This window comes from Octodon degus, unplaced genomic scaffold (genome assembly GCF_000260255.1).
Source record: "Octodon degus isolate 3935 unplaced genomic scaffold, OctDeg1.0 scaffold00015, whole genome shotgun sequence".
In the NCBI taxonomy this organism is placed as follows: domain Eukaryota; kingdom Metazoa; phylum Chordata; class Mammalia; order Rodentia; family Octodontidae; genus Octodon; species Octodon degus.
This window is the reverse complement of record NW_004524591.1, coordinates 17,029,419-17,051,922: the sequence shown is the minus strand read 5'-3', so window position 1 is coordinate 17,051,922 and position 22,504 is coordinate 17,029,419. Positions and strand designations below refer to the sequence as shown.

Sequence of the window (22,504 nt, the reverse complement as noted above, 5' to 3'; positions counted from 1 at the left end):
GGTCTGCGCGGGGCGGCCATTGGCGGCGGAGTGTCACGTGACCGCGGGGGCGTGCCAATGTGCGCCCTCACGTGTGTCAAGCCCCTGTCAGAGTGTTTGATCAAGATCCTGAAACAACGCGATGCAAAAAGCGACCTACTACGACAGCTCAGCGATCTACGGCGCCTACCCCTACCAGGCAACCAACGGGTTCGCTTATAATGCCAGTCAGCAACCCTATGCGGCATCTGCCGCTCTGGGAGCCGATGGCGAGTACCACCGACCGGCCTGTTCACTTCAGTCACCCGCCAGCGCGGGGGGCCATCCCAAGGCACACGAACTAAGCGAAGCATGTCTGCGCACCTTGAGCGGCCCGCCCAGCCAGCCTCCAGGCCTAGGCGACCCACCCCTGCCCCCTCCGCCGCCGCCCCAGGCCGCACCACCAGCTCCCCAGCCACCCCAACCTCCACCGCAGCCCCCTGCGCCCACCCCTGCAGCCCCTCCGCCCCCCTCTTCTGTTTCCCCTCCTCAGAATACCAGCAGCAATCCCACCCCAGCCAACGCAGCCAAGAGCCCCCTGCTCAACTCGCCCACCGTGGCCAAACAAATCTTCCCCTGGATGAAAGAGTCAAGGCAAAATACAAAGCAGAAAACCAGCGGCTCCAGCTCAGGTAAAGGGGTACTTTCTGAAGGAGGGTCCTCTGGCTTGGCTCCAGACCCTGAGACCTAGCCACAACAGCACAGTTTGGGAGCACTGGAAAATTTTCAGAAATTCATCCCCCTCCCCCCCACAAAAAGGTTTTCAGGATCTTTACAATTTAGGGAAATAAGGCTTCTGTGGGTCAAGAAACTTCAGAGACCCGATGAGAGTCTCTCTGGATCTGTCCAAGGACAAGCATAACCTAGTGCAGTTGGAGTCTCCTTGTTTTACTCCTGAAGTTCTGATCTCTAGGCAGAGCCATCCTGAGCTCCATTATCTCTCTTTTAGCACAGCTCCTTTATTCTAATGAAACAGTGACATCCTCCCTGTACTGAAAAGAGGAAAACCAGGCCTAATCACCCTCCAAATCAGAATCAATGCTTTGTCTATCATCAGAGCCAATTTTTGCTCCAGCAGATGGAGTGGCTGCCTTACCTCTGGGAAGGCTTTGCTCAGACTTAGTACAATAAAATCAGCCAGGGATGAGGGGTGGCTTGTCATCCTAATAGGAACCACATGGGCCTTCTGGAACTGGAGTGTAGTGCAAGAAAGTCACCCCCCTCCCACCCCCCAGCATCTAGGTTACCTTTGCCCCTGTCTTTTCCAGTTGCTAATTCTCTGTTCTGAGTTTGAACATCTGGGTCTTCCACAGCCAGGATTGGGGGTAGGGGTAGGGGTGGGGGTTGGAGGGTACAAAATGCCAGGGAGAGGTTTGGCAGGCTGCTGGATGACAGGAGGAGCTCTAATGCATAGAGCTTTGAGGGGGCTGGGTCTCCCCAACAGAAATGGGTATCTTCAATGGAATCACTTCCTTTGGCCAGTGAAGGCCTTCCAGTTTAGGATTTCTACTCTGCTGGTCTCCTCTTCAGTAGATTTTTAAATTGGCAAATAGAAGTTACTGCCTAATCAATCAAAACAGGGAACAAAAGAAGGTTTGAGTGTGTGCCTTAGGTGACTCACATGTTACTTACTGGGAAGGGAATAAAGATGTGAGACCTACCAACACGAAGCTTCTTGTCTAATGGGTCTAGAACGCCAGTAAATGAGTGAGAAAGTAACACCAGAAAGGAAATAGAGATTGAAGGCAAACTGGGGTTCTACTTTTTTGGTTTTTCCCTGTTGGAGAAGCCTATACTTTTTTTCTTTGGTCTTTTTGAGACAGGGTTTCTGCTACACAGTTCAGGCTGGACTCGAACACACTCTAGTCTAGACTGGGCTTGAGCTGCAACCATACACCTACCTCAGCCAACTGAGGGCTGGAATTATAGGCGTGCACCCCACTGCTCTTTAGCTAAGTGCTGTACTAGCTATTTGCACTGTTTTCCCATCCAAGACACACGACTGCACTAGGACCTGACAACTGGAGGGAGTTGTAGGATCTGGAGAAAGGAGGGGCCAGACTGGGTCAGGAGCGGGGCGGGGTCGCCCGCAGCCCCTGACGCCGCTCTTCCTCTCTGTCCCGGCAGGCGAGAGCTGCGCTGGTGACAAGAGCCCGCCTGGACAGGCGTCTTCCAAGCGCGCGCGCACGGCCTACACGAGCGCGCAGCTGGTGGAGCTGGAGAAGGAGTTCCACTTCAACCGCTACCTGTGCCGCCCGCGCCGGGTGGAGATGGCCAACCTGCTGAACCTCACCGAGCGCCAGATCAAGATCTGGTTCCAGAACCGCCGCATGAAATATAAGAAGGATCAGAAGGGCAAGGGCATGCTGACGTCATCCGGGGGCCAGTCCCCAAGTCGCAGCCCCGTGCCCCCAGGCGCGGGCAGCTACCTGAACTCTATGCATTCGCTAGTCAACAGCGTCCCGTACGAGCCCCAGTCGCCCCCACCTTTCTCTAAACCTCCCCAAAGCGCCTACGGTCTCCCTCCCACCTCCTACCCCGCACCCCTACCCAGCTGTGCACCCCCACCTCCCCCACAGAAGCGCTATGCGACGGCGGGGGCGGGCTCAGGAGGCACCCCAGACTATGACCCGCACGCTCATAGCCTCCAGGGCAACGGCAGCTATGGGACCCCACACTTACAGGGAAGCCCCGTCTTCGTGGGGGGCAGCTATGTGGAGCCCATGAGCAACTCTGGGCCGGCTCTCTTTGGCCTAACTCACCTCCCCCACGCATCGGCGGCCGCCATGGACTACGGGGGCGCTGGGCCACTGGGCAGCGGTCACCACCACGGGCCAGGGCCAGGAGAGCCTCATCCCACTTACACGGACCTTTCAGCCCACCATCCTTCTCAGGGAAGAATTCAGGAAGCGCCCAAACTCACCCACCTGTGATGGTGGGCTAGGGGCTGCGTGCCAGGAGAGTCCCCCTCCTTCACCCTTTTCTTTTTCTTGTTTTAGGTTCTTTCTGCCCCTTCCTTTCCCCCTTCCCCGTTTTGTTCTCTTTTGGTAATGCATTTTTATAGTTTATGTGACGTAGCAATCTTGGTTGCTGGAATGGCTGTCAGTATCAGTAGCGATATTTATCTCTTCCCGCCCCTCGCTCCGCCGCTGGCCCTACACCCTTTACCTTCTCTACTCTTTGATCAGAAACAGGGTATATGAACAAATTTTCTAGTCGAGTTTTCAATGTGAATTTGTTCGTACTTTAAGGCTTCCGAGGGGAAGCAATTACTTTTTTTTAATTTTTAGTTTTTTAAATTGCACTTCTTGTAAAGAGTGAGAAAAAAAATCAAAGGCGCTTTGAAACAGGGGCTCCCTGTACAAGGATGATTAAGTGTACGTCTTTCCCGTGTGTGTATGCTGGTGAACAGTCAGATTTATTTATATTTTTTTTGCAAGCATTGAATAGTCTAAGTTTTAAATATTATTTATCCCCATCCGTTCGTATTTATATTAAAGAAATTGTGTACCCTGGTTGTTCAGAAGGTTTCTTGGGCCTTTTGTTCAATAGTGTATTGGCGTACATATAAATTTTTTATTTGAAAGGGAAATATAATTCCTTTATAAAAATGGTAATGATGCAATAAAACCAGAGAGGATCCAGCGTTTGAAAACAGTGACTTAGGTTTGTAACATCCGGTAAAACTGAAAAAAATCTGTAAACATGAAAAATGCTAGATTTGTTTTGAGAGTTCTACATTCCTTGCTGCTCACATTCTGAGAAACAAAACAGAAAATAAAGTTTTTATTCTGATTAATATCTGTGTTCAAAAAGGGTTCTTTGGCTGAAAATGTGGTCCGTGTGCCATCTAGGCAGAGGCGAGCTGGCTGAGTAGGCCGCGGCAGGCAGCCCTGCGACTCCTCGGGCGCGGGCCTGGCCCGGCGGCTCCCCTGGAAGTTGCGCCAGTTCTCGGGAAGAAGCTGAGGTTCCGGCAGCGGCAGCCCTGGAAACGCCGCCAGGCCGGCCCGCTGCGCAGCCTGGTTCCCAGCTGCTGCCGAGGCAGGCGGAGGGCGCCAGGGCTGCGGAGTGCAGTGTCCCGCAGGAACAAAGGCAGCCTGGCTGTAGGCGCGGCGGGGGGCGCACAGGTGCCCGCAGCCGGGGGAGAGAATGATGGGCGGTCTTCTCCACGCTTTCCCTCCGGGTCTCAGCCTAGTAGCCTACGCCTGAGCTCTCTCGGAGGATGCTGAACAGTTTCCACCATCAGTCGGATTCCTAGTCTCCTTCGCAGATGTTTCACGGTCCAGTATCACGCCAAGATGAAAGAATCGCTCTTAAAATCACCACATGGAGCCAAAGGGACTGAACTTTCCCTAGGTTTCCAGCAAAAGAAAAGCTGAGCTCAGGAGTCTCCCTGAGCCCCTTTCTGGACTGACTGTATCCCAGCATCAGTTTCCTCCTGGAATTTAGCATTTGCCACTCTCTGGGTTTATTTCCTCTCCTCCCCTCCCAGCTTTCTTTTTATGGCCCCAGGGGGAGGGGGAGAGAGAAAGGAGATTGGTATCTTTCTAATAAAAATGCAATTGTATAAGTACTTCTTTCATTTGATAGTACAAGAGCAAAACATTACATTCCCACTCTTGGATTTAAGATAGGGTTGCTTACTGACTGGCTGGCAGAGGCAAAGACAGTCACAATGGGAATATTTCCATCTTCAAATTAAAGAATTACTCGGAGAAAGAACCAATGCAAAAATGCAACCTCAGCGTTGCATCCCCATCATAACCCTCTCCAAGCTGGAAGTGAGGAGCGGCCTGCATCTGTGGGATCAGGAGCGTCTGATATAAGAAATTAAGCTCCCATCCTTCCTGGATTGTATCTTTCAGAGGCAGAAGTGAAAATGTCGCCATTTTGTTTGCAATCCAAAATATTCATCATCATGGCCTCTACTCCCCCACCCCCAGGCTCCCTCTGAGGATCCTTAGAAGCAGGCAGAAGCCATTTCTGGGTACCTGCTGCACCCCAACAAGCTGCTTTTAGCAAACCATCATATTTTAAGAAAAAAAGGTCTAAGGAGGATGCGAAAGCAAGCAGCTGCGGAGCGCTAGGTGTTTCTCTCACACCCAGAGGTGCTTTCCTCACATTTGTTCTGCAGTTCCTGATACATCCTTTCTCTTCAAAGAGTTTGGCTTGTGTGGGGGGGGTGGACTGACTTCCCCCACTCCATCCTCCCTCCAAAATATGGTGCCCATCAGAGGTCAGAAAACCAGTTTCTGGGAGAACTGGACCTTCTGCCTTTTGGTTATTCATACTAGGCAGGTACAAAAGTCTTTTTTTTAAAGTAAGCATCTTAGAGACATGTATAAAATAACAGGGAAAATGAGGAATACTATCTCTAGGGAGGGATGGAGGGCAAGGGAAAGGAAGGAGAAAAGGGAGAGGAGGAGGAAGGGAAGGGGGGGGAGAGAGTCCCCACCCAAAGATGAAACTCAGAGATACAACTATTTGAAATCATTTCTAAAAATCTACTCTTTAGCTGAGGGAAGACTGGTTTAGAACCTTCCTCCTTTCCTCAGGGCAGAGACTGTAAAATGAGGTTCTAATATGATTTCCCATATCTTGCTAGTCAAGACATTCATTTTGGCTTTCAAAGAAAAACTAGTGATTTCACCCCCAGCTTCCTAGATATTAAAAAGAAATCCTTATTAAAATATCTCCTGAGTTAAAGTAATAGATTTGGGGAAGATTTTGATGTTGAGCAGTCTCAGAAAAAGGTTTTCTTCCAGATGGTATTTGAATTAAGGCAGCTGAGGCAGGCAGAAAGCTCTCACCCACGCAGTCCTGACAAAGCCCGAAGTAATCTAGAGGTAGCTCTGTTCCCTCTCTGCAACTCCTCTCCTTTTCACCCCTCAATATTTTCTGGTAAAAGCTAATGCCCAATGCCCGATATCCCAGAATCTGCAAAGCACCTTTCCTAAAAGCAGCCTTATAACCCTTCCATTGCCAACAAAATGTCTTTTAAAAGACTAGTTTTCCTTGTTTACTTGCGTTTCCTGCTCTCCTCTTTGCTCGGACACATTTGATCTTGGAAAGAGCTCGAAGCTGAAATGTGTTCTTAAGGGCCAGAAGCTGTCAAGGCTTTTGGTGAGCAAGATTGATCGCACCCAGACTTCCTTCAGAGCTTTGTTTGGAATAAAAGCAAGAAAACTGAAAAACTTCACATTTTCCAAAATACCATCTCTATCTGCAAGGCAAAGCTCTGAACTGGTCAAAGTTGGAGGCCACTTTATATCTCATTTTCAACTCAAATTCCCTTTGATGCAGGCCTCGGAGATGGAGTCCTGCCCTTGCTTCTTGGTCAGCCTTTCTTGTTTTCTGCGTATTTTTCTCCCCAGCCAACTTCTCTCTCCTTGGCCATCAGAATGATTTATTTTCCTGCCACTGATGCCTGCAGGCCAGGAGGAGTCTGATCACTTGGTCCATTTCAAAGGAAGCAAAAGCGAATCACCATCCTCAGGGTTGTGGGGGGCAGAAAGAGGTGCCTTCAGAGCTCTCGGTCTGTCTCTCTCTACCCCCTTCTTTCTGGCTTGATGGTTTTAAGCTATTTTTTTGGTATCTAAAAGTGTTGTCTTTTGAACCTTCCAGCACTGTCCAAGATAACCTCAGTCTCAAGTCTCGGAATTGGGAAAAAAGAGAAGAAGAAGGAGAACCTTTGTAATCCTCCTTGGGTCGCCCTCTCCCGGCAATGCTCTTCCCCACGCCAGAACTCGGGTGCAAAGCTTTCTGGTGCCCAAGGAGTAGGTGTGGGAAGCAATTCAGACTGACAAGGAACTCGCTGCATCTGAACCAACCAGCCCCCAACCAGAGCGACAAGGACAAGGAGAAGGGTAGGGGGAAAGGATAGGGGAACAACCGTCTTCTCCTTCCTGCTGATAACTTGGAACAGACTTCCTGGAAATCGGAAATACTCACCACACCCGCGCCCTATGGGTATGAAACCCAGAATGCCAGGAGCCGCACGCGCCTGCTCAAGGCGGCATTTCTCTGGCTGGCCGCCGCCCTGGCTACGGGGATTTGGACACATGGACCTGGTGTTGCTGTCTCTCTTGGCACATGCATCTGTCTCTCTCCAGCCACTCCTGAGAAGTTGATGGCGCAGGGAGGTCGGGAAGCTTCGAGAGCCGCCTCCCGTTTTCCGCTTCCCGCTGGAGCCAGATGCAAAGCTGCCGTGGAAAAGCCGGCTAACAATGGGCCTGAGGACTCCAGGCTGGACACTAAGAGGGGGGTGAGGGGCTGCAGGGGGAAGGAGAGGCGGACAGAAGAAGGTGGGAGGGGGAGAGGGGAGAGGAGGAAAAAGAAGGGAAGAGAAAAGGAGAGAGGAAGGAAAACAGAGGAGGGAGGAAAGGAGAGGTGGAGACAGAGACAGAGACAGAGAGAGGAAGTCTCAGAGGAGATAACAGTTCTGAGACCCAGTTACTGGTTATAAGAAAATTAGAAGAAAGGATGATAAAAGGGGAATTCTCCCAAATCCACCTTCCCTTTCTTTCTCCTTCCCTTTCTCCCTCCCTCTCTTCCTTTCTCATCTCTCTCTTTCTCTGTTCATTCCTTCTGCTTTAGCAGAACTTATGTGGCTGGGATGCGGGGGCCCTCGAGTGTCAAAACTTTGAAGATTAATGGATTACTTTGTTAATGACTGCAGGCGTCAGAGTGAGGTGCTTAAATGATTTGTGAGGTGCGAGGCGTCTTCCCGACAGTCCCAAACAATGCGCGGGGTGTGCGGGGGAGGCAGAGGGCAGCGCCGAAGGGGCCGCAGCCGGCTCGCGCTGCACGCTCCAGGCGCGCACATACTAGGTCCTCCCGGGGAGGAGGCGGGCAGGCACCCTGGCCCCGGGCACTCCTAGCTATTCCCTCCCACACCCACATATATGTATTTTTGCCTTGAAAAAAGTGTAAATAAAGCCTTGCTGGCCCCCAATGAGGCGTTCCTTCCCGACTTTTTTGGATCAATCAAACAGACAGTGGCTTCTTTTGATTAAAGCCCAAATTGTCATTGGGCAGAAGCAATCATGTGACAGCCAATTCGGTCCAATTTCAACCTTGTCTCCATGAATTCAATAGTTTAATAGTAGCGCGGTCCCCATACGGCTGTAATCAGTGAATTAGAAAAAAAACACCCCAGCAGCGATCTTCTATGATAGATTTTTTTCCCCTCCGCGCTCGCCTTTTTCCTGGGCCTTGCCCCCCCAAAGCCCCTCCAAAAGAGGGAACTTTTTCTCCGAGGGGGCTCCAAGGAGAAGGCCATGAATTACGAATTTGAGCGAGAGATTGGTTTTATCAATAGCCAGCCGTCGCTCGCTGAGTGCCTGACATCTTTTCCCCCTGTCGCTGATACATTTCAAAGTTCATCAATCAAGACCTCGACGCTTTCACACTCGACACTGATTCCTCCTCCTTTTGAGCAGACCATTCCCAGCCTGAACCCGGGCAGTCACCCTCGCCACGGCGCGGGCGGCCGCCCCAAGCCGAGCCCCGCGGGCAGTCGCGGCAGCCCGGTGCCCGCCGGCACCCTGCAGCCGCCCGAGTACCCCTGGATGAAGGAGAAGAAGGCAGCCAAGAAAACCGCGCTGCCGCCTGCTGCCGCCGCCGCCGCCACCGGCCCAGCCTGCCTCAGCCACAAAGGTCAGTCCAGAGACTTGGCCCCAGGTCCTCCGGACCCTCTAGCCCCTCTGGGCTGCCCCGAGAGCGGGCAGGGGGAGGGGAGCCCGGGCTGGAGGAGAAGGGGGAGAGGGAGAGATTCCTGGTTGCCTTTTCCCTGCCCCTGTGGGCTCAGGAGTAGGTTTGATGGAGAGGAAAGGGATCCTGCGCTCCACAATGAGACACATATATTTTTAGGAAGAGGGGGGGAACTTTCCCTAACTTGTGTAATGTGGGATGATTTATTTGAGTTGGAACTGACCTCCTCTTGTCTAGTTGTCCTAGAGTTTGGCTTTTTGACAGTAATGAAGAGTGATAGATCGCTCTTGCTCAGCTAAGCAGCTGATGCATTAATTATAAATTGTGTTGTGGCTAATATAAAGTTTGCTCCCGGATGAAGAGGTTGGGGTGAACCACAGACGGGAATTCGATGGAGGTGGAGGAGCTGGGGCTTCCCCAGGCTGGGCTCCCAGGAAAGGCAGCACAATAGCTCCACTGCATCCAGGGCGGCCATTTTGTTGCAGTTGATCTTTTCTGCTATATTTATTCTCCAGTGGAATAACCCTGCTCGGACCCCTCCACCTCCAACTGTGCGTGTGTCTCTTGTTGGTTTCCCTTTCCGCAGAATCCCTGGAAATCGCCGATGGCAGCGGTGGGGGATCGCGGCGCCTGAGAACTGCTTACACTAACACGCAGCTTTTAGAGCTGGAAAAAGAATTTCATTTCAACAAGTATCTTTGCAGACCCCGAAGGGTGGAGATTGCAGCGTTGCTGGATCTGACTGAGAGACAAGTGAAAGTGTGGTTTCAGAACCGGAGGATGAAGCACAAGAGGCAGACCCAGTGCAAGGAGAACCAAAACAACGAAGGGAAATTTAAAAGCCTTGAGGACTCAGAGAAAGTGGAGGAGGACGAGGAGGAGAAATCGCTCTTTGAGCAAGCCCTCAGCGTCTCTGGGGCCCTTCTGGAGAGGGAAGGTTACACTTTTCAGCAGAATGCCCTCTCCCAGCAGCAGGCTCCCAATGGACACAATGGCGACTCCCAAAGTTTCCCAGTTTCGCCTTTAACCAGCAATGAGAAAAATCTGAAACATTTTCAGCATCAGTCACCCACTGTTCCTAACTGCTTGTCAACAATGGGCCAGAACTGTGGAGCTGGCCTAAACAATGACAGTCCCGAGGCCCTTGAAGTCCCTTCTTTGCAGGACTTTAACGTTTTCTCCACAGATTCTTGCCTGCAGCTTTCAGACGCGGTCTCGCCCAGCTTGCCAGGCTCCCTCGACAGTCCTGTAGACATTTCGGCTGACAGCTTTGACTTTTTTACAGACACACTCACCACAATCGACCTGCAGCATCTGAATTACTAAAAACATTAAAGCAAAAAAAAAAAAAAAAAAAAAAAGCATCACAAAACAAAAGCCCCTCTGGCCAGGTGGTTTTGCCTTCTTTTATTCCAGGAGTTGGTTTTTAATCTTTTACCTTCCTCTCCTCCTTTAAATGGTGAGGATTTTCTGTTCAGTGATTCCCCTGACTCAGTTTCAGAGCCATCTCTTCCAGATTGTGTTGGAATTTTTGTTGTTTTAAATCTAATCCAACAACCTTTTGTGTGATTTTCCTGAAAGCAATATATGAGGCCTGCAAGAAAGTGATCATAAATTGTAACATCACTTTCTTTTTATTTTTGTATTACATTAGGATGCATTGTCATGCGTATTTTTGGTAGAATAAATTTTCCTTTGCTATAAGTAGCTTTCTTATTTTTTCTCCCCCTCTTTCTCAAGGCTCCTAATGGTTTCTTTTTCTTCTTTTAGTCTAATTCGGTAAATAAAATTCTGGTCACAATTTATCTTTTCAATTTTAATATATTTGTTAAGGTGGCACGTTTAAAGTCTTCAGTAGACAGCAACAAAGAAGAAAGCCAGAAAATGGCTAGGGCTTTTGACAAGTGGTTTTTGTTTTTTGGCTTTTGTTTTTATTTTTGAAGGAAGTAGATTTTGCTTTTCTCAAGTAGAGGCTCAAGCCATAGATTTAAATTAGTAATAGAAACAGGATCGGGCAGCCTAAGAGTAGGGCCAAGCCCAAGCTTTTGAAAGTGGAGAGATAAAGTGCCTACAGAAACCCCCAGCTCTAGGAATGAGTAAAGTGGAGTTTCTTGAACAAGCTATCAGTCTCCAGGTCAATAACTAAGTTATCAACAATTCATTTATTTATACACGTTTGTCTGAAACATCTACATTCGACCCCTCCTCCACCCCCCAGCCCGCGCACATTTTCTGTGTGGTTGATTAATCTCCCAGCTGTTGATGGGTTCAGGCAAAACAGACCTAAAAGATAGAGAAAAACAAAATAAAACAGAACAATGGTTACTTGCTGCAAAATGCATGTCACAAGGGTTTTTTTTCCAATTGTCTGTTCAGTCATTCTAGGATTCTTTCTTTTCTTCCAGGGGTCAGAAAAATCAATATTTCATTCTTAAATCTGTTTACATTGTTAATAATGGATCATTAAAGCTTTGAAGTCAGGTTAGCAAGTTGAGACTTAAAATGGAGTGTTTCTGCACCCTAGATTATATTATATATTAACCCACTTTCCTAGACAGCGAAAGAGAAAAAAAGCACTTTAAATGAAATATCAATAAAATGTGATCTAGGGTGTGTTACTGAGCTGTTCTGTTTTTTCCTCCTCCTTGTTTCCTCGTGTTTATTTTTCCCTTTCTGAGAGCTACTACTCACCGTGAGAAAATGCAGCAACATGTGTATGGGACGGTTAAGAACCCAGCCCTTAGCAGCCAAGGCTTGAACGTTCTCATGAAATCGCAATCTTTCTCACCGGCTTGCTCCCTACCTCCTCTCACCCCTTCCTTCACTGCTAAATCCCGGCACAGCAGTAGCAGCAGCAGCGTGCCGATCTCGGCCGGCTTCCGGCCCAGGCTCCGCGCCGAGCAGGGCGTCCCGGCTGCGGCCAGGGCTGCGCTCCTGGATGCGATTCGTTCTAAGCTCATAAATCAAATGCTTTCTATGAATGAGAATGTCATCAAAGAGATCAATTGCAGGAACACATGCACAAATAAAAATCCTCTTACGTATTTGCCGGGGATCCCCGTCCGAAAGCATTAAGTTAGAAGGCGTTTAGTCATAATTCATTTTTATTGCTCTTTTAAAACAACAGCTTGGCGCAGCCGCGGATGCCGTGAACAGCGCGGGGCCTCGGCGTTTTGCCTCCTCGCTCCTTGTCTTTCCAGTAGAAGAGCCCAGTAAAAGGCGCTTTGAGCCAAACAAGTGGCTGGCAGACGGTCATTTTAACCGTGCCCAAGCTTGCCCTTCTCTCCTGGGGCGATTAGAGACGAGTTCAGTCTTGGGTCGCTGCCCTACTGCCCAGAGGACCAAGGGTCCCCCATCCCCGCTCCGCTGAATGCCACCCGCGATTCCTCGAGAGTGGGGGCTGGGGAAGGATCCCGGCAGCGAAGCCTGCGGGCTCCAGGCCTCGGGAAGCTGCCTCTGCGAGCCGCTCCAGGAGGGAGGCTTCCTGGGCGGCCGCCGAGTTGGGGAGCAGGCTGGGCTTCGAGCGCAGGGCTGTGGGAAGCCACGCATGGAGGCGGGTCGGTGGTTGGCTCGAGTGTCTGAGGGCCTATGAGTGAGTGCGAGTTTGAGATCCCAAGGAAATCACCCCACCCAGGTTTTGCAGAAGAGACCAGGAGAAAGAGAAGTGGAGGGAGAAGTGTGTAGAGGCCGCGAACACACAGGCGAGAGAAGCGTGGAGCTCTTGGTGAGGGGTAGTGTGCGAAGTAGCTTGGCGACTGGGGTCCTGAGGCCTGGGGGGAGGGGAGTGTAAAGGCAGCTCAGAAGACCACAAAGGTACTGGAATAAGGCCAGGGGGAGAGGCCTAGCATCAGTTTAGCGAATAGCCTGCACATCACCACCGACCCACTCACATCTCGTCCCTGGCCCACAAGAACCCCTCCTTTCCCTATCACTGGAGGGCTGGCGCTCTCAAAGAAGCTCTCTGCAGGAGGGCCTCCTAGCCTTTCACCCATCTCCAGTATGAAGATTCCCCAGAAAGTGAAAGGGGCGGGCCTATATGTGAGCGTGGGGGTGGGTGGTTTGGTAGCCCTGCCCCCTACTAACCATGCTTGAGGGTAGGTCAAAGGTCACTGTGAAATATTCCAAAAGGAAATGTTTCAGGAAAAAAAAATTATTGCTCTTGAGAGAGTCTACAGTCAAAGCTATGCTGCATAGGCTCTCCCTCTTGGGTGACCCGGTTTTGGGGGAACTTCTATAGGTGGAGAACCAAACACAGAAGCCTGAAAAGGTGACCAACATATTTGAAATGTGCCTGCCTTTTTCTAATAGGAGAGAGAAATGGGGAGAGCTGGAACCCCAAATCCATGCACAATCCTCATTATTAATTTCATCTGTCTGATCTGATGCTGTAAACATGGTCGAAGTAAAACCTATGCTTCATTAGGTACACGTTTCTTAGATAATCTCTGGATTTTTCCTATTTAGGAATTCGTCACTTCTCAGGACTCTGGCCTTTTCTCTCTACAAGCCCAAGGAGTGACACAAAACCTAACAGTAAACAGCAATTAATGACCCCAGCCGCCTCATTGTAGAATGAAGGTGATGGCGACAGGACCCCTGGCCTGGCGTGACACTCAGAACTGCTCATGTCTCTCTAGGGAAAGACTTGAGGGTTCACACAAGCAACTCCACAATCCGCTGGAAATGGTGAGCGATATTGTTGGGGAAGAAAAGTGTCTCGCTCACCCGCAGCCATCTGTCCACCGCCCCTCCCACCTGCCATTCCCCACCCCCATTCCAGACTTACAGTAGCGGAGTAGGGGGGCCTTGGAAAGAGGAGGCTCTCCCTTTCCTAACATTTCCTTTCAGAACAAGAGAAATGTGGCGGGGTGGGTGCAGTTCAGTACACTCCGCAAGAGCCCTGATCCGACCCGGCAAGGCCTGTGCAGGAGCGCAGGGGCTCCGGGGTCCCAAGGAGCCGGCAGATGGCCTGCAGCGCTCGGCCCGGCCCCCACACTGCCCACGTCTGCTATCGTCATCTCTCTCCCCCGCCTCCTACCCCTCAAACTCTAGCGGCCCAGTAGCTCCGGATCCCGGAGGAGTAAGGCTGAACAGGGAGGGAAAAGGGGCGGAGGGCGAGCAAGAAGGAGGATCCCGAAGAGCCAGGCTACGCAGGGCCTTTTCTAGCTAGCTGCAAAACAAGCGCTCATCCGCCCGGAGGGTCGAATTACAGAAGCTCCTCATTGCCGTGCTAAAGGCAAGCGCTGCTTGGGGAGACCCTCCAGGGAGAAGGGAAGTTTCTTTCCTTGCCCTCTGCCCCTGCACACCCACCAGTGAACCCCCTAGACCGTCTTCTGCGCCCAGCCCGCTCCATTCCGAGCTTGGAGAGCCTCATAGCCAGCCACCGTTCTCTGAGCTCCTCACGGTCCCAGGGCTAGCGGCAGGAGCTGTGCGTCGGAAGCACCCGGGAGCTGGGGCGCGCGGGGGCCGGGTCTCCACCCTTCCCGCCTGGCGCCCTGGGGCTCAGCCGGTGTACTTGCGGCCGCCGGTCCCCCCCCCCCCCCCCGCGCGCCTCCTCGACAGTCGGGAGCCCACTACCCTTCTCACCTCTGGCCTGTTCGTCTTTCCAAGCCCGGCGGGGAGAGGAACAGGGACGCGGGATGTCTTCCAGCCCCCACCTTCCGAAGGGGGGGGCGAACGGTGTCGGGCGCGCGCAGAAGGCAGCCTCTGCTCCTCTTGGCCCCAGCACTCCGAATCTGCCCTTGCAGACGCCGCAGCTGCTGCCGCCGCTCGGGCTGCCTGGGGGGGCGACTGCGCGTCACCTAGGCGGAGGAGCGCCAGGGATTTAAATGCCACTGAAATGGTGATCCATCACCGCCGGAGCCGGCAAACTTTCGCAGGAGCGTCAGCCATTGGCTGAGAAAGTCACGTGCCCCTCTTCTTGCGCCCTCCGCCCTCCAGCCCCCCCTCTTGCGCACTGTACATTCATATCATTTTTCTTCTCCGGCCCCATGGAGGAAGTGAGAAAGTTGGCACGGTCACCCAGGGCTTCGCAGGACACGGTCACTCAGTGACAGATGGACAATGCAAGAATGAGCTCCTTCCTGGAATACCCCCTCCTTAGCAGTGGCGACTCGGGGACTTGCTCAGCTCGAGCCTACCCCTCCGATCATGGAATTACAACTTTCCAGTCGTGCGCGGTCAGTGCCAACAGCTGCAGCAGCGACGACCGCTTCCTGGTGGGCAGGGGGGTGCAGATCAACTCACCCCACCACCACCACCACCATCACCATCACCACCCCCAGCCGGCCACTTACCAGACTTCTGGGAACCTGGGGGTGTCCTACTCCCACTCGAGTTGTGGTCCAAGCTATGGCGCGCAGAACTTTGGTGCGCCTTATAGCCCCTACGGGTTAAATCAGGAAGCAGACGTAAGTGGCGGTTACTCCCCGTGCGCTCCCGCAGTTTACTCTGGAAATCTCTCAACTCCCATGGTCCAGCATCACCACCACCACCAGGGTTATGCCGGGGGCTCGGCGGGCTCGCCTCAATACATTCACCACTCATATGGACAAGAGCACCAGAGCCTGGCCCTGGCTACGTATAATAACTCCTTGTCCCCTCTCCACGCCAGCCACCAAGAAGCCTGTCGCTCACCTGCGACGGAGACATCTCCAGCGCAGACCTTTGACTGGATGAAAGTCAAAAGAAACCCTCCCAAAACAGGTCAGTCCTGCCAGCCAGAGGAGGCATCCTGATAATTCTGTAGGAGTTGGTGTGCTTAGTTTCCAAAGCTATCCTTTCTTTCTTTCTTTCTTCCTTTCTTTCTTTCTTTCTTTCTTTCTTTCTTTCTTTCTTTCTTTCTTTTTTTTTAAAGGTTCTGGCCTCTGGCTAGATTTGTAGGATGCAGGAAGTGGTGTGCCCAGGTATGTTGGGGGCAAAGAAGTCCCCAAAGAACTGGTGTGTTTTCAAAGGGTGGTGTGTGTGTGTGTGTGTGTGTGTGTGTGTGTGTGTGTGTGTGTAGTGTTGGTGGTTATGGTGCTCTGTTAATATCGCCAGGTTCCATTAATCACTAGTCCTACGCTAATGGCTGGCTTGAGGTTAACACTTTTCACCTCATCACTCAGCCTCCCAGACCGTTTGTGTTCAGAAGTTCATAATCTCCCCTTTACCCGAATATTCCAAAGTGTGTAGGGAATGTCCTATGGATTTAAGGATTTTTACCTTTTCCTCTCTTCCCTTTCCACTTTACCTCAGGGAAAGTTGGAGAGTATGGTTATGTGGGTCAACCCAACGCTGTGCGCACCAACTTCACCACCAAGCAGCTCACGGAGCTGGAGAAGGAGTTCCACTTCAACAAGTATCTGACTCGCGCCCGCAGGGTGGAGATCGCCGCGTCCCTGCAGCTCAATGAGACCCAGGTGAAGATCTGGTTCCAGAATCGAAGAATGAAACAGAAGAAACGTGAGAAAGAGGGGCTCTTGCCCATCTCACCGGCCACCCCGCCCGGAAGCGACGAAAAGGCCGAGGAATCATCAGAGAAATCTAGCTCCTCACCCTGCGTCCCTTCTCCCGGGTCTTCTACCTCAGACACTCTGACTACCTCCCATTGAGGCCACCCCAGCCCCAGACTCTGCAGCCCAGGCCTCACCCAAAGCACATTCTTAGCTGATTATCATCCTTTCCATTTGCAGTATCTCTTCCTTTCTGATCCTATCTGGGGTGCTCCTGGCCAGGATAATGTATTTCTAGATAATTCTATGCCAAAGACACAGTAGGGGGTTAACTTCTTAATCCAGATTGGGTGCCAGCATCAATTTCTGATGACCCTTAACATCCATCTCTGATTTAGGAGATTTTCACAGAACCTGCTGTTCCTTTCAGATACCCTTTTAAAAATAGTTCCTTTTGCTAGTAGAAAGCTGTCAGAAGGAGACATCCCCTTTTATCTAACTGTATATTTACAGCGCTCCTTTACCTTATCCTTAGCAATGGAATATAGAGAAAGGAGGGTCCAGGAACTCATGGGGAAGAGATGCACTATGAGTGTGTTTACACAATTAATTCATCCTTAATTTAATTCAGTTTCCTGTGTGTGAGTTTGCTGATTGTAAATACTTTGTCCTAAGAGATATATCTTTATACAAATTTTCTAGAGGGCTTTAGATTAGGTGCAAAATCAGGGTGGGCAAACTCTCAAAAGTGGTACAATTTTATACATAATTATAGGTAGAAGAACAAATTCCCTCATTTAAACCCAGTCAGATGCTCAGATGGTAGGTAGCCTTCTCTTGGTGAGTTAAGAAGCTGTAGAGCACAAGGTTCAGAATCTTGGCTTCCTGTGCTAAATCTATCTGCAACCCTACCCTTTTCTTCTTGTTTCCCTGGCCACCCTCCATTTAAACTCTGTGCTGGTTTGTCCAGAACCTAAAGATATTATTCAAGTCAACTTCTTTCCAAAGTAATCCTAGCTGGATATGGTGTATTTTCAGCTCAATTGTTAGTGTGATGGATGGCACAATGAATGTATATTTTGTGTGATTCGTGAATAGTCTTTTGCATGTCGCACAATGTTTTGACGTCCCTCAAGTACCACACTGAGTTCTATCAGTTTATTCTTTGTAAGCCTATCATATTTGCCATCTCCTGTACAATCATGAAGTGCTCTGAGATCCTGAAGTGATGTGATACAGAGCAAAGTTTACGGGTCTTACAATGTCTGTAATAAATATATTCAAGTTTCAGGTATGTTTAAGCATCTGTGTATTTGGCTGGGTTACAGTTTGTTGCTTCACACCATGCACCATTGGCTCATTTCATGTGGAGGAAAGAGAAGAACGGTGTGTGTTTTCAGTGAGGTGGGCCTTTTCTAGAATAAAAGGAAGCACTTCCCATTATCCTATAGCTGAACCGTACCCTCTGAGTGGAAGTTCTTTTAACTAATGTCTATTTAATGTATTGATTCTCTTTAAAATAATGATAATGCCTTAATATAATTGAAGTTTATAATGAAAAAAAAGAATAGTGAAGAAATTTATGAAGCAGATCTATTTGTGAAACAAACATGGATACTTCCTGGGTCAAGTACTAACCTTTTCACCTCCAACTGAATGTTGACATATATATAAACAGAGCCCCCTTCAAAAGCTGAAACTGTCTTCAGTCAGTCTTTCCTCACATCAATGAACCAAGAGCGAAGAGATTCACATTTAATTAGCTCCAGTATAAAGCTCTTGTGAGGGTAAAGCTCCACTCCACCCCTCTTCCTTCTTTTTGGATTGTCAGGAAGTGTTCCAATAGATTCCACCCTTTAAATTAAGTGCAGTCTGTTTTGAGTAAGTCCTTGCATCCCTCCCCCCATTCTTCCTGTCAACATCCCTCCTTTCCTGCTCCTCCTCACCCCCATCTCTGGGCTACACATCTCATTCCTCTCAGACTCAGCTTTGATTTCATGGCCATCACGGCTGCACAATATTCACAGTTCTACTTTCTTGCCACATAACTCAGAAAAGAAGTTTTCATTTTCTTTGCCATGCTCAATAAGTTCTTTCAGATGAACTGCGAAAGACAGCTTGGTCTTTCAGTATTCAAATTATTTCTGACCAAAGCGTGCCTCAGATCTGAAACAGAGGAGACCAGCTAATGATAAGAGTTCAAAGTGCTTCTCCCCTAGACCTCTTGCCACTTTCCCACATATCTGGAGGATTTGAGCCCTAAGAGCACAGCAGAAATTTTACAGCATCCCAAACAAATACAGACATATGACTTCCTTTCTTCCCAAACAGTGTTTTAAAAGGATGGGCTGGGAAGAAAAGGCTACAAAAACTTGGCATTTGCAGGCTTTCTAGAGTACCCCCAGGTTTCCTGTGCTGCTCTGTCACTGGGCCGAGCCCTGGCTCTGTAGGCGCAGGAGCGGCGGCCATATCAAGGGCAACGGGTGCCGTCCCCTCAGTTGCTGGGTTCTGAGGTTGCCTCTAAAAGACTGAAGTGGTGGAGAGCTTCAAAGACAGCCAAAGCTTTCTTTCATTTCCCGCCTGGCCTTGTACTGTATCTTTTGTTTATTAGTGTGAGGCCACACAGCAAAACAGATGGCTGGTTTCCAAATACTTTAATGTGTTAAAGTGTCATTTGCATGCCACTGTCTTGATTTCAATATCTAAAAGCAGGGCCAACCCTCTGGAATCCCAGAGATTCCAATTTTCTAGGTGCTGATTTTAATGTAGCTGAGAGGGAGAGGAGAACAATAAATTATGCCTAAACCCTAGCCTTCTTTATGTCATGGAATAAATCAGTTAACAAGCAATGCATTTAGGAAACATTAATATGCCTTTCAACAAGGAAAACATTTGTATCTTTTTAGCTGTCCCAATCGATTAAATCAAAGGCATTTAACACATTCTATTTCAAGGTCTCTCTTTTTCTGTTTTGGTCTCTGGGGAGCACAGTTAGCTCCTTAATGAAAGCAACTTTAACTGAAACAATACTAAGAAAGGAAAATAGAAAATAACATTTCATTGATAAGTTTAAGAAGAAATCAGGGTCCCAAGTATGGACTGGATAATTGCAGTATAAAACTTAGCTTTCAAATCCTTTTTATTCACTTTCTCTATATCCAACCAAAGTGCTCCTCACATTCAGGGCAACAAACTAGGGTGAGTTCAGGCTTTGCTGCAACTCGAAGTCTGCTCTGGGCTTCACCTTTGAAAGTTTACTTTTGGAGGCTATTCAGATGCGGTGGTGTTTTCCTCTGGGGCAATCAGATTCAAACCGATCAATATTTACTCAGTCTGAAAGGGTTGTTGAAAAGGCTGCTAACAACAAACTGCTTAGCTGCTCACCCCTGTTTAATCTCAGGTTCACTGAAAGTTCAAGAAGAGATGAATGCAGTGATGGGCCACTTTAGAAAGAGTCTCAGCGGTTTATCTGTGCTCTCAGCTAAAGGCAACAATTATAGTCCCATCCCTCTTTGGGAAAGGGGCAACGTTCCTATTATTCTTCTGCTAAGCAGTGTTTACTAGAACCTCAACACACTTTCTTCTTCTCTCCTGCTTCTTCCTTTTTTTCCTCTCTCCTTTCTTTTTCTCTTTCTTCCTTTTGGAACCTTCCAGCTGCCCTTCATCTGCCCCCTTTCTTCGTTTTCTATTAGGTTTTATTAGACTTAAAATAAATTACATTGAATATGTTTTAAATTTCAGATTAGTCTGAGAGAAGAGATCCAATTTATGTTGGATGCCATGAGCTATGAAATGAAGCTCTTTGGCCCATTAAAGTTTGTCTTTGGGAAAGTACAGCACAAGATAGAATTGAAATCTATTTGCGTTTCAGTAATATTGACAATCAAATCCCCACCAGAGGTGGGTCTCTGGACAACAATGGTGGGAATCGGAGGGCAAATTGACTTGTGCAGAAGTAAATATTTCAGGTGGAAAGTCAACTTTAAAATGTTACACCTTTCAACTACTGAGATGAAAAAAGAGAACTCAAGGAAGGCAGTGGGAAATGGTGGATGGAAGATGCTGGACACTGAAGCTAATTGCTACAGCTCTTCAGAGGTCAAAGTTCATGTAATCACTGCATAAATGCATACTAAATAGGGATTTATTAAGCTTTCCTGATGGCTGAGCATGTCTGTGAAAAATGGTCACTGCTGTTTGTGTTTCTTAAGAATAATTGTTCTTGAAGTAGAAGCTCTAGGTGTTTGAGTCTAATTTACTATTTTGAGAGACAGGAAACCCTTCTGCTGTAAAATTTTGAAATTAGTGGATGGGCAGCATCTTTTATATTGGGTGTAACTATAAAAATACCTTTCCAGCTCTCAGAAATGGTCTTTTTCAGTACACACAAGAATGCAAGTTAGGAAGCTCCTTCACTGGATGGCCAACTCTGATAACTCTTGTGACAGATAAGCCTATCTTGTGCCTGCATTTCTGAAAGCATGCAAAAGCTTTGCTTTAGAACTTCTTGTGCCTCGATGACCAGAATAGGACCTAACTGAAGGAGATCTGTCCATTCAGCCTCTCATTTTATGTATTGGCAGAAGCCACCCAGAAGAGGACTGCTTTGACTAAGGGCACACAATCATCAGCACTTACCAGAGTGTAAAAACCAGAGTATCTTATGCTTGAGCACAAGGCATTTTTTAATTCTAAAATTCTGGTTTAATCCCCTCAAATTTATTCTATCTGATTTGTTTCAAGCTGGCTATTTTTGTTGTTGTTGTTTTGTACTTCTGTTTCACTGGTAACTCAGTCAAACTCTTGATTTTTTTTTTTAACCCTTGATTTTGAGGTCCTCAGGACTACTGAATATCTGAAAATCTGAAAACTCTAGAGTTAACTATTTGTACCATCATGTTCTATTAGTGATATGTTGGGTAACATACCTTTTAAAAATATTTTCAGAAAAATAAAAATGGAAATACAGTAGAAGAGAGAGAGAGAGCGAGAGACAGAGAAGAGAGAGAGATTTTGCCCTTACCTACTTACCTAACAGGAAAAAGAATAAATAAAAGGGAGCTTCCCTACACAGAAGGTTATGCTCTATTAAAGAGTCAAGAGATATCACTTAGGAAGAGATTCAAAACACAATGAACATTTCAGGAGGGATCATAACTCTGAATCTTTCTGGTATGTTTCTTTTTTTTTTTTTTTTTCTGTTCTGTCTAGTTTGAATTGCTTTGTCCCATATTTTCTCCATGACTCAGTCGTGTTATGTAACACACACACACACACACACACACACACCCCTTGGCATGCGCACGCATGTGCGCGCGCGCACACACACACACACCCCCAAAACGAAGCGCAAATTATTAACATAAAATTTCCTCACAAAACAAAGTTCCAGAGTTTCCTCATCTCATTTCCTTGGGGACCTACTAACCTCAATAAAAGGTGATGTCCTTTTTTCCAAAGAACATCAATGGCTGTCAGTATTTGAAGAGCTGAACAGAGATTCTCAATATTTTAGTGCTTTATTTAAAAAATATACCAGCCATAACATATAGCTGATCTTCAATGCAGCCCTACATACCAAATATTCAGCAAGTAGCTGTCTTGTAGCTGTTCATCTTTGAAGGCGTCTGCCTTCTTAGGGGGCACGGGGGAGACTTACCCCTTAAATTTGTTTTGCAAACTGTCCTTGGAAGATTACATTTTAAGTTTATAGAAAATAAACGAAGACAGCAATGTTTCTATCTCAACATTTTCAAGCCCAACTAAAACAGTCCATTTTACAAACAGTATATTAAGTTTTACTTATTAAGAACGTGTTGAAAAAGGCTCAGTTACAAAGCTAAAGCAGCCAGACTGTCTTGTATCTTTTCTCTCTCTCTCTCTCTCTCTCTCTCTCTCTCTCTCTCTCTCTCTCTCTCTCTCTCTTTCCTTCCTTCTTTTTTTTGTCCTGCTTCATTTTAGGCTTGTTTGTGTGGTTAATCGGCTGGGAACAATATACAACTGCTTAGGACAGAAAATGAAAAAAAAATGCAGTTTTTCCTTTTCAAACGGATTTTTTTTGAGGTCCTGGACATTTTACATATTATAATTTGCTTCGTTTGAAAAAGAAAAACTGCCAGAGTACCATGAAAAGACTAGAGAAGGCAATGATTTTAAAACGGTAACCCTTCCCCCGCCCCCAACCCGCAGAAATGTCCGCAGTTCGGTTCCGGCCGGGCAGGAACGCGGATTCCGAGGAGCCCAGGGAGGCTCTGCCCAGCCGCGGCGGGAGCGGGCTCGAGCCCTGCGCGGCTCGGCGCGGGCGGCCTGCGGTCCTGGGGCCGCGGCCGCGAGGTGACAGC

The 22,504-nt window shown here is 48.5% G+C and overlaps 3 protein-coding genes and 1 long non-coding RNA gene across 17 annotated transcripts in view; 3 read left to right on the top strand and 1 right to left on the bottom strand.

Moving 5' to 3' along the window:
• The window catches only part of Hoxa3 (homeobox A3), a 44,781-nt gene extending 40,964 nt beyond the window's left edge, over nt 1-3,817 (top strand). For 7 of the 10 annotated variants that reach the window (XM_004626488.2, XM_023709911.1, XM_023709912.1 and 4 more), the window contains 2 exons: nt 2-650; nt 2,146-3,714. In XM_004626488.2, the coding sequence (XP_004626545.1) occupies nt 122-650; nt 2,146-2,951 (1,335 nt within the window). In that variant the 5' untranslated portion in view covers nt 2-121 and the 3' untranslated portion in view covers nt 2,952-3,714. Of the gene's footprint in view, nt 1; nt 651-2,145 lie in introns of all 10 variants that reach the window. The other 3 variants (XM_004626487.2, XM_023709913.1, XM_023709914.1) reach the window with 1 other exon arrangement.
• Nucleotides 3,818-7,402: 3,585 nt separating this feature from the next.
• On the top strand, nt 7,403-10,770 carry Hoxa2 (homeobox A2). Of its 3 annotated transcripts, none has more exons than XM_023709919.1 (3): nt 7,403-7,709; nt 8,399-8,676; nt 9,317-10,770. In XM_023709919.1, exons 1-3 carry the CDS (start codon nt 7,687-7,689, stop codon nt 10,054-10,056), a joined length of 1,041 nt encoding a protein of 346 aa, XP_023565687.1. In that variant the 5' UTR covers nt 7,403-7,686; the 3' UTR covers nt 10,057-10,770. The 3 variants fall into 3 exon arrangements, with proteins under 3 accessions (XP_023565687.1, XP_023565688.1, XP_004626541.1); XM_023709920.1 differs by having other exon boundaries at nt 7,403-7,729; nt 8,460-8,676; XM_004626484.3 differs by having other exon boundaries at nt 7,665-8,676; nt 9,317-10,437.
• A 103-nt stretch (nt 10,771-10,873) lies between these two features.
• LOC111815358 lies at nt 10,874-14,553 on the bottom strand. Of its 2 annotated transcripts, XR_002820060.1 has the most exons (3): nt 14,317-14,553; nt 11,422-11,704; nt 10,874-11,013 (listed from the first exon to the last, which is right to left on the bottom strand). It is a non-coding gene; the product is annotated as an uncharacterized LOC111815358 (long non-coding RNA). The 2 variants fall into 2 exon arrangements; XR_002820059.1 differs by having other exon boundaries at nt 10,874-11,704.
• Nucleotides 14,554-14,701: 148 nt separating this feature from the next.
• On the top strand, nt 14,702-17,443 carry Hoxa1 (homeobox A1). 2 transcript variants are annotated; one of them, XM_004626483.1, is made up of 2 exons: nt 14,702-15,435; nt 15,967-17,443. In XM_004626483.1, the coding sequence occupies exons 1-2, from the start codon at nt 14,787-14,789 to the stop codon at nt 16,320-16,322; spliced, it is 1,005 nt and encodes a 334-aa protein (XP_004626540.1). In that variant the 5' UTR covers nt 14,702-14,786; the 3' UTR covers nt 16,323-17,443. The 2 variants fall into 2 exon arrangements, with proteins under 2 accessions (XP_004626540.1, XP_023565689.1); XM_023709921.1 differs by lacking the exon at nt 15,967-17,443 and having other exon boundaries at nt 14,738-15,140; nt 15,344-15,400.
• The last annotated feature ends 5,061 nt before the right edge of the window (nt 17,444-22,504 follow it).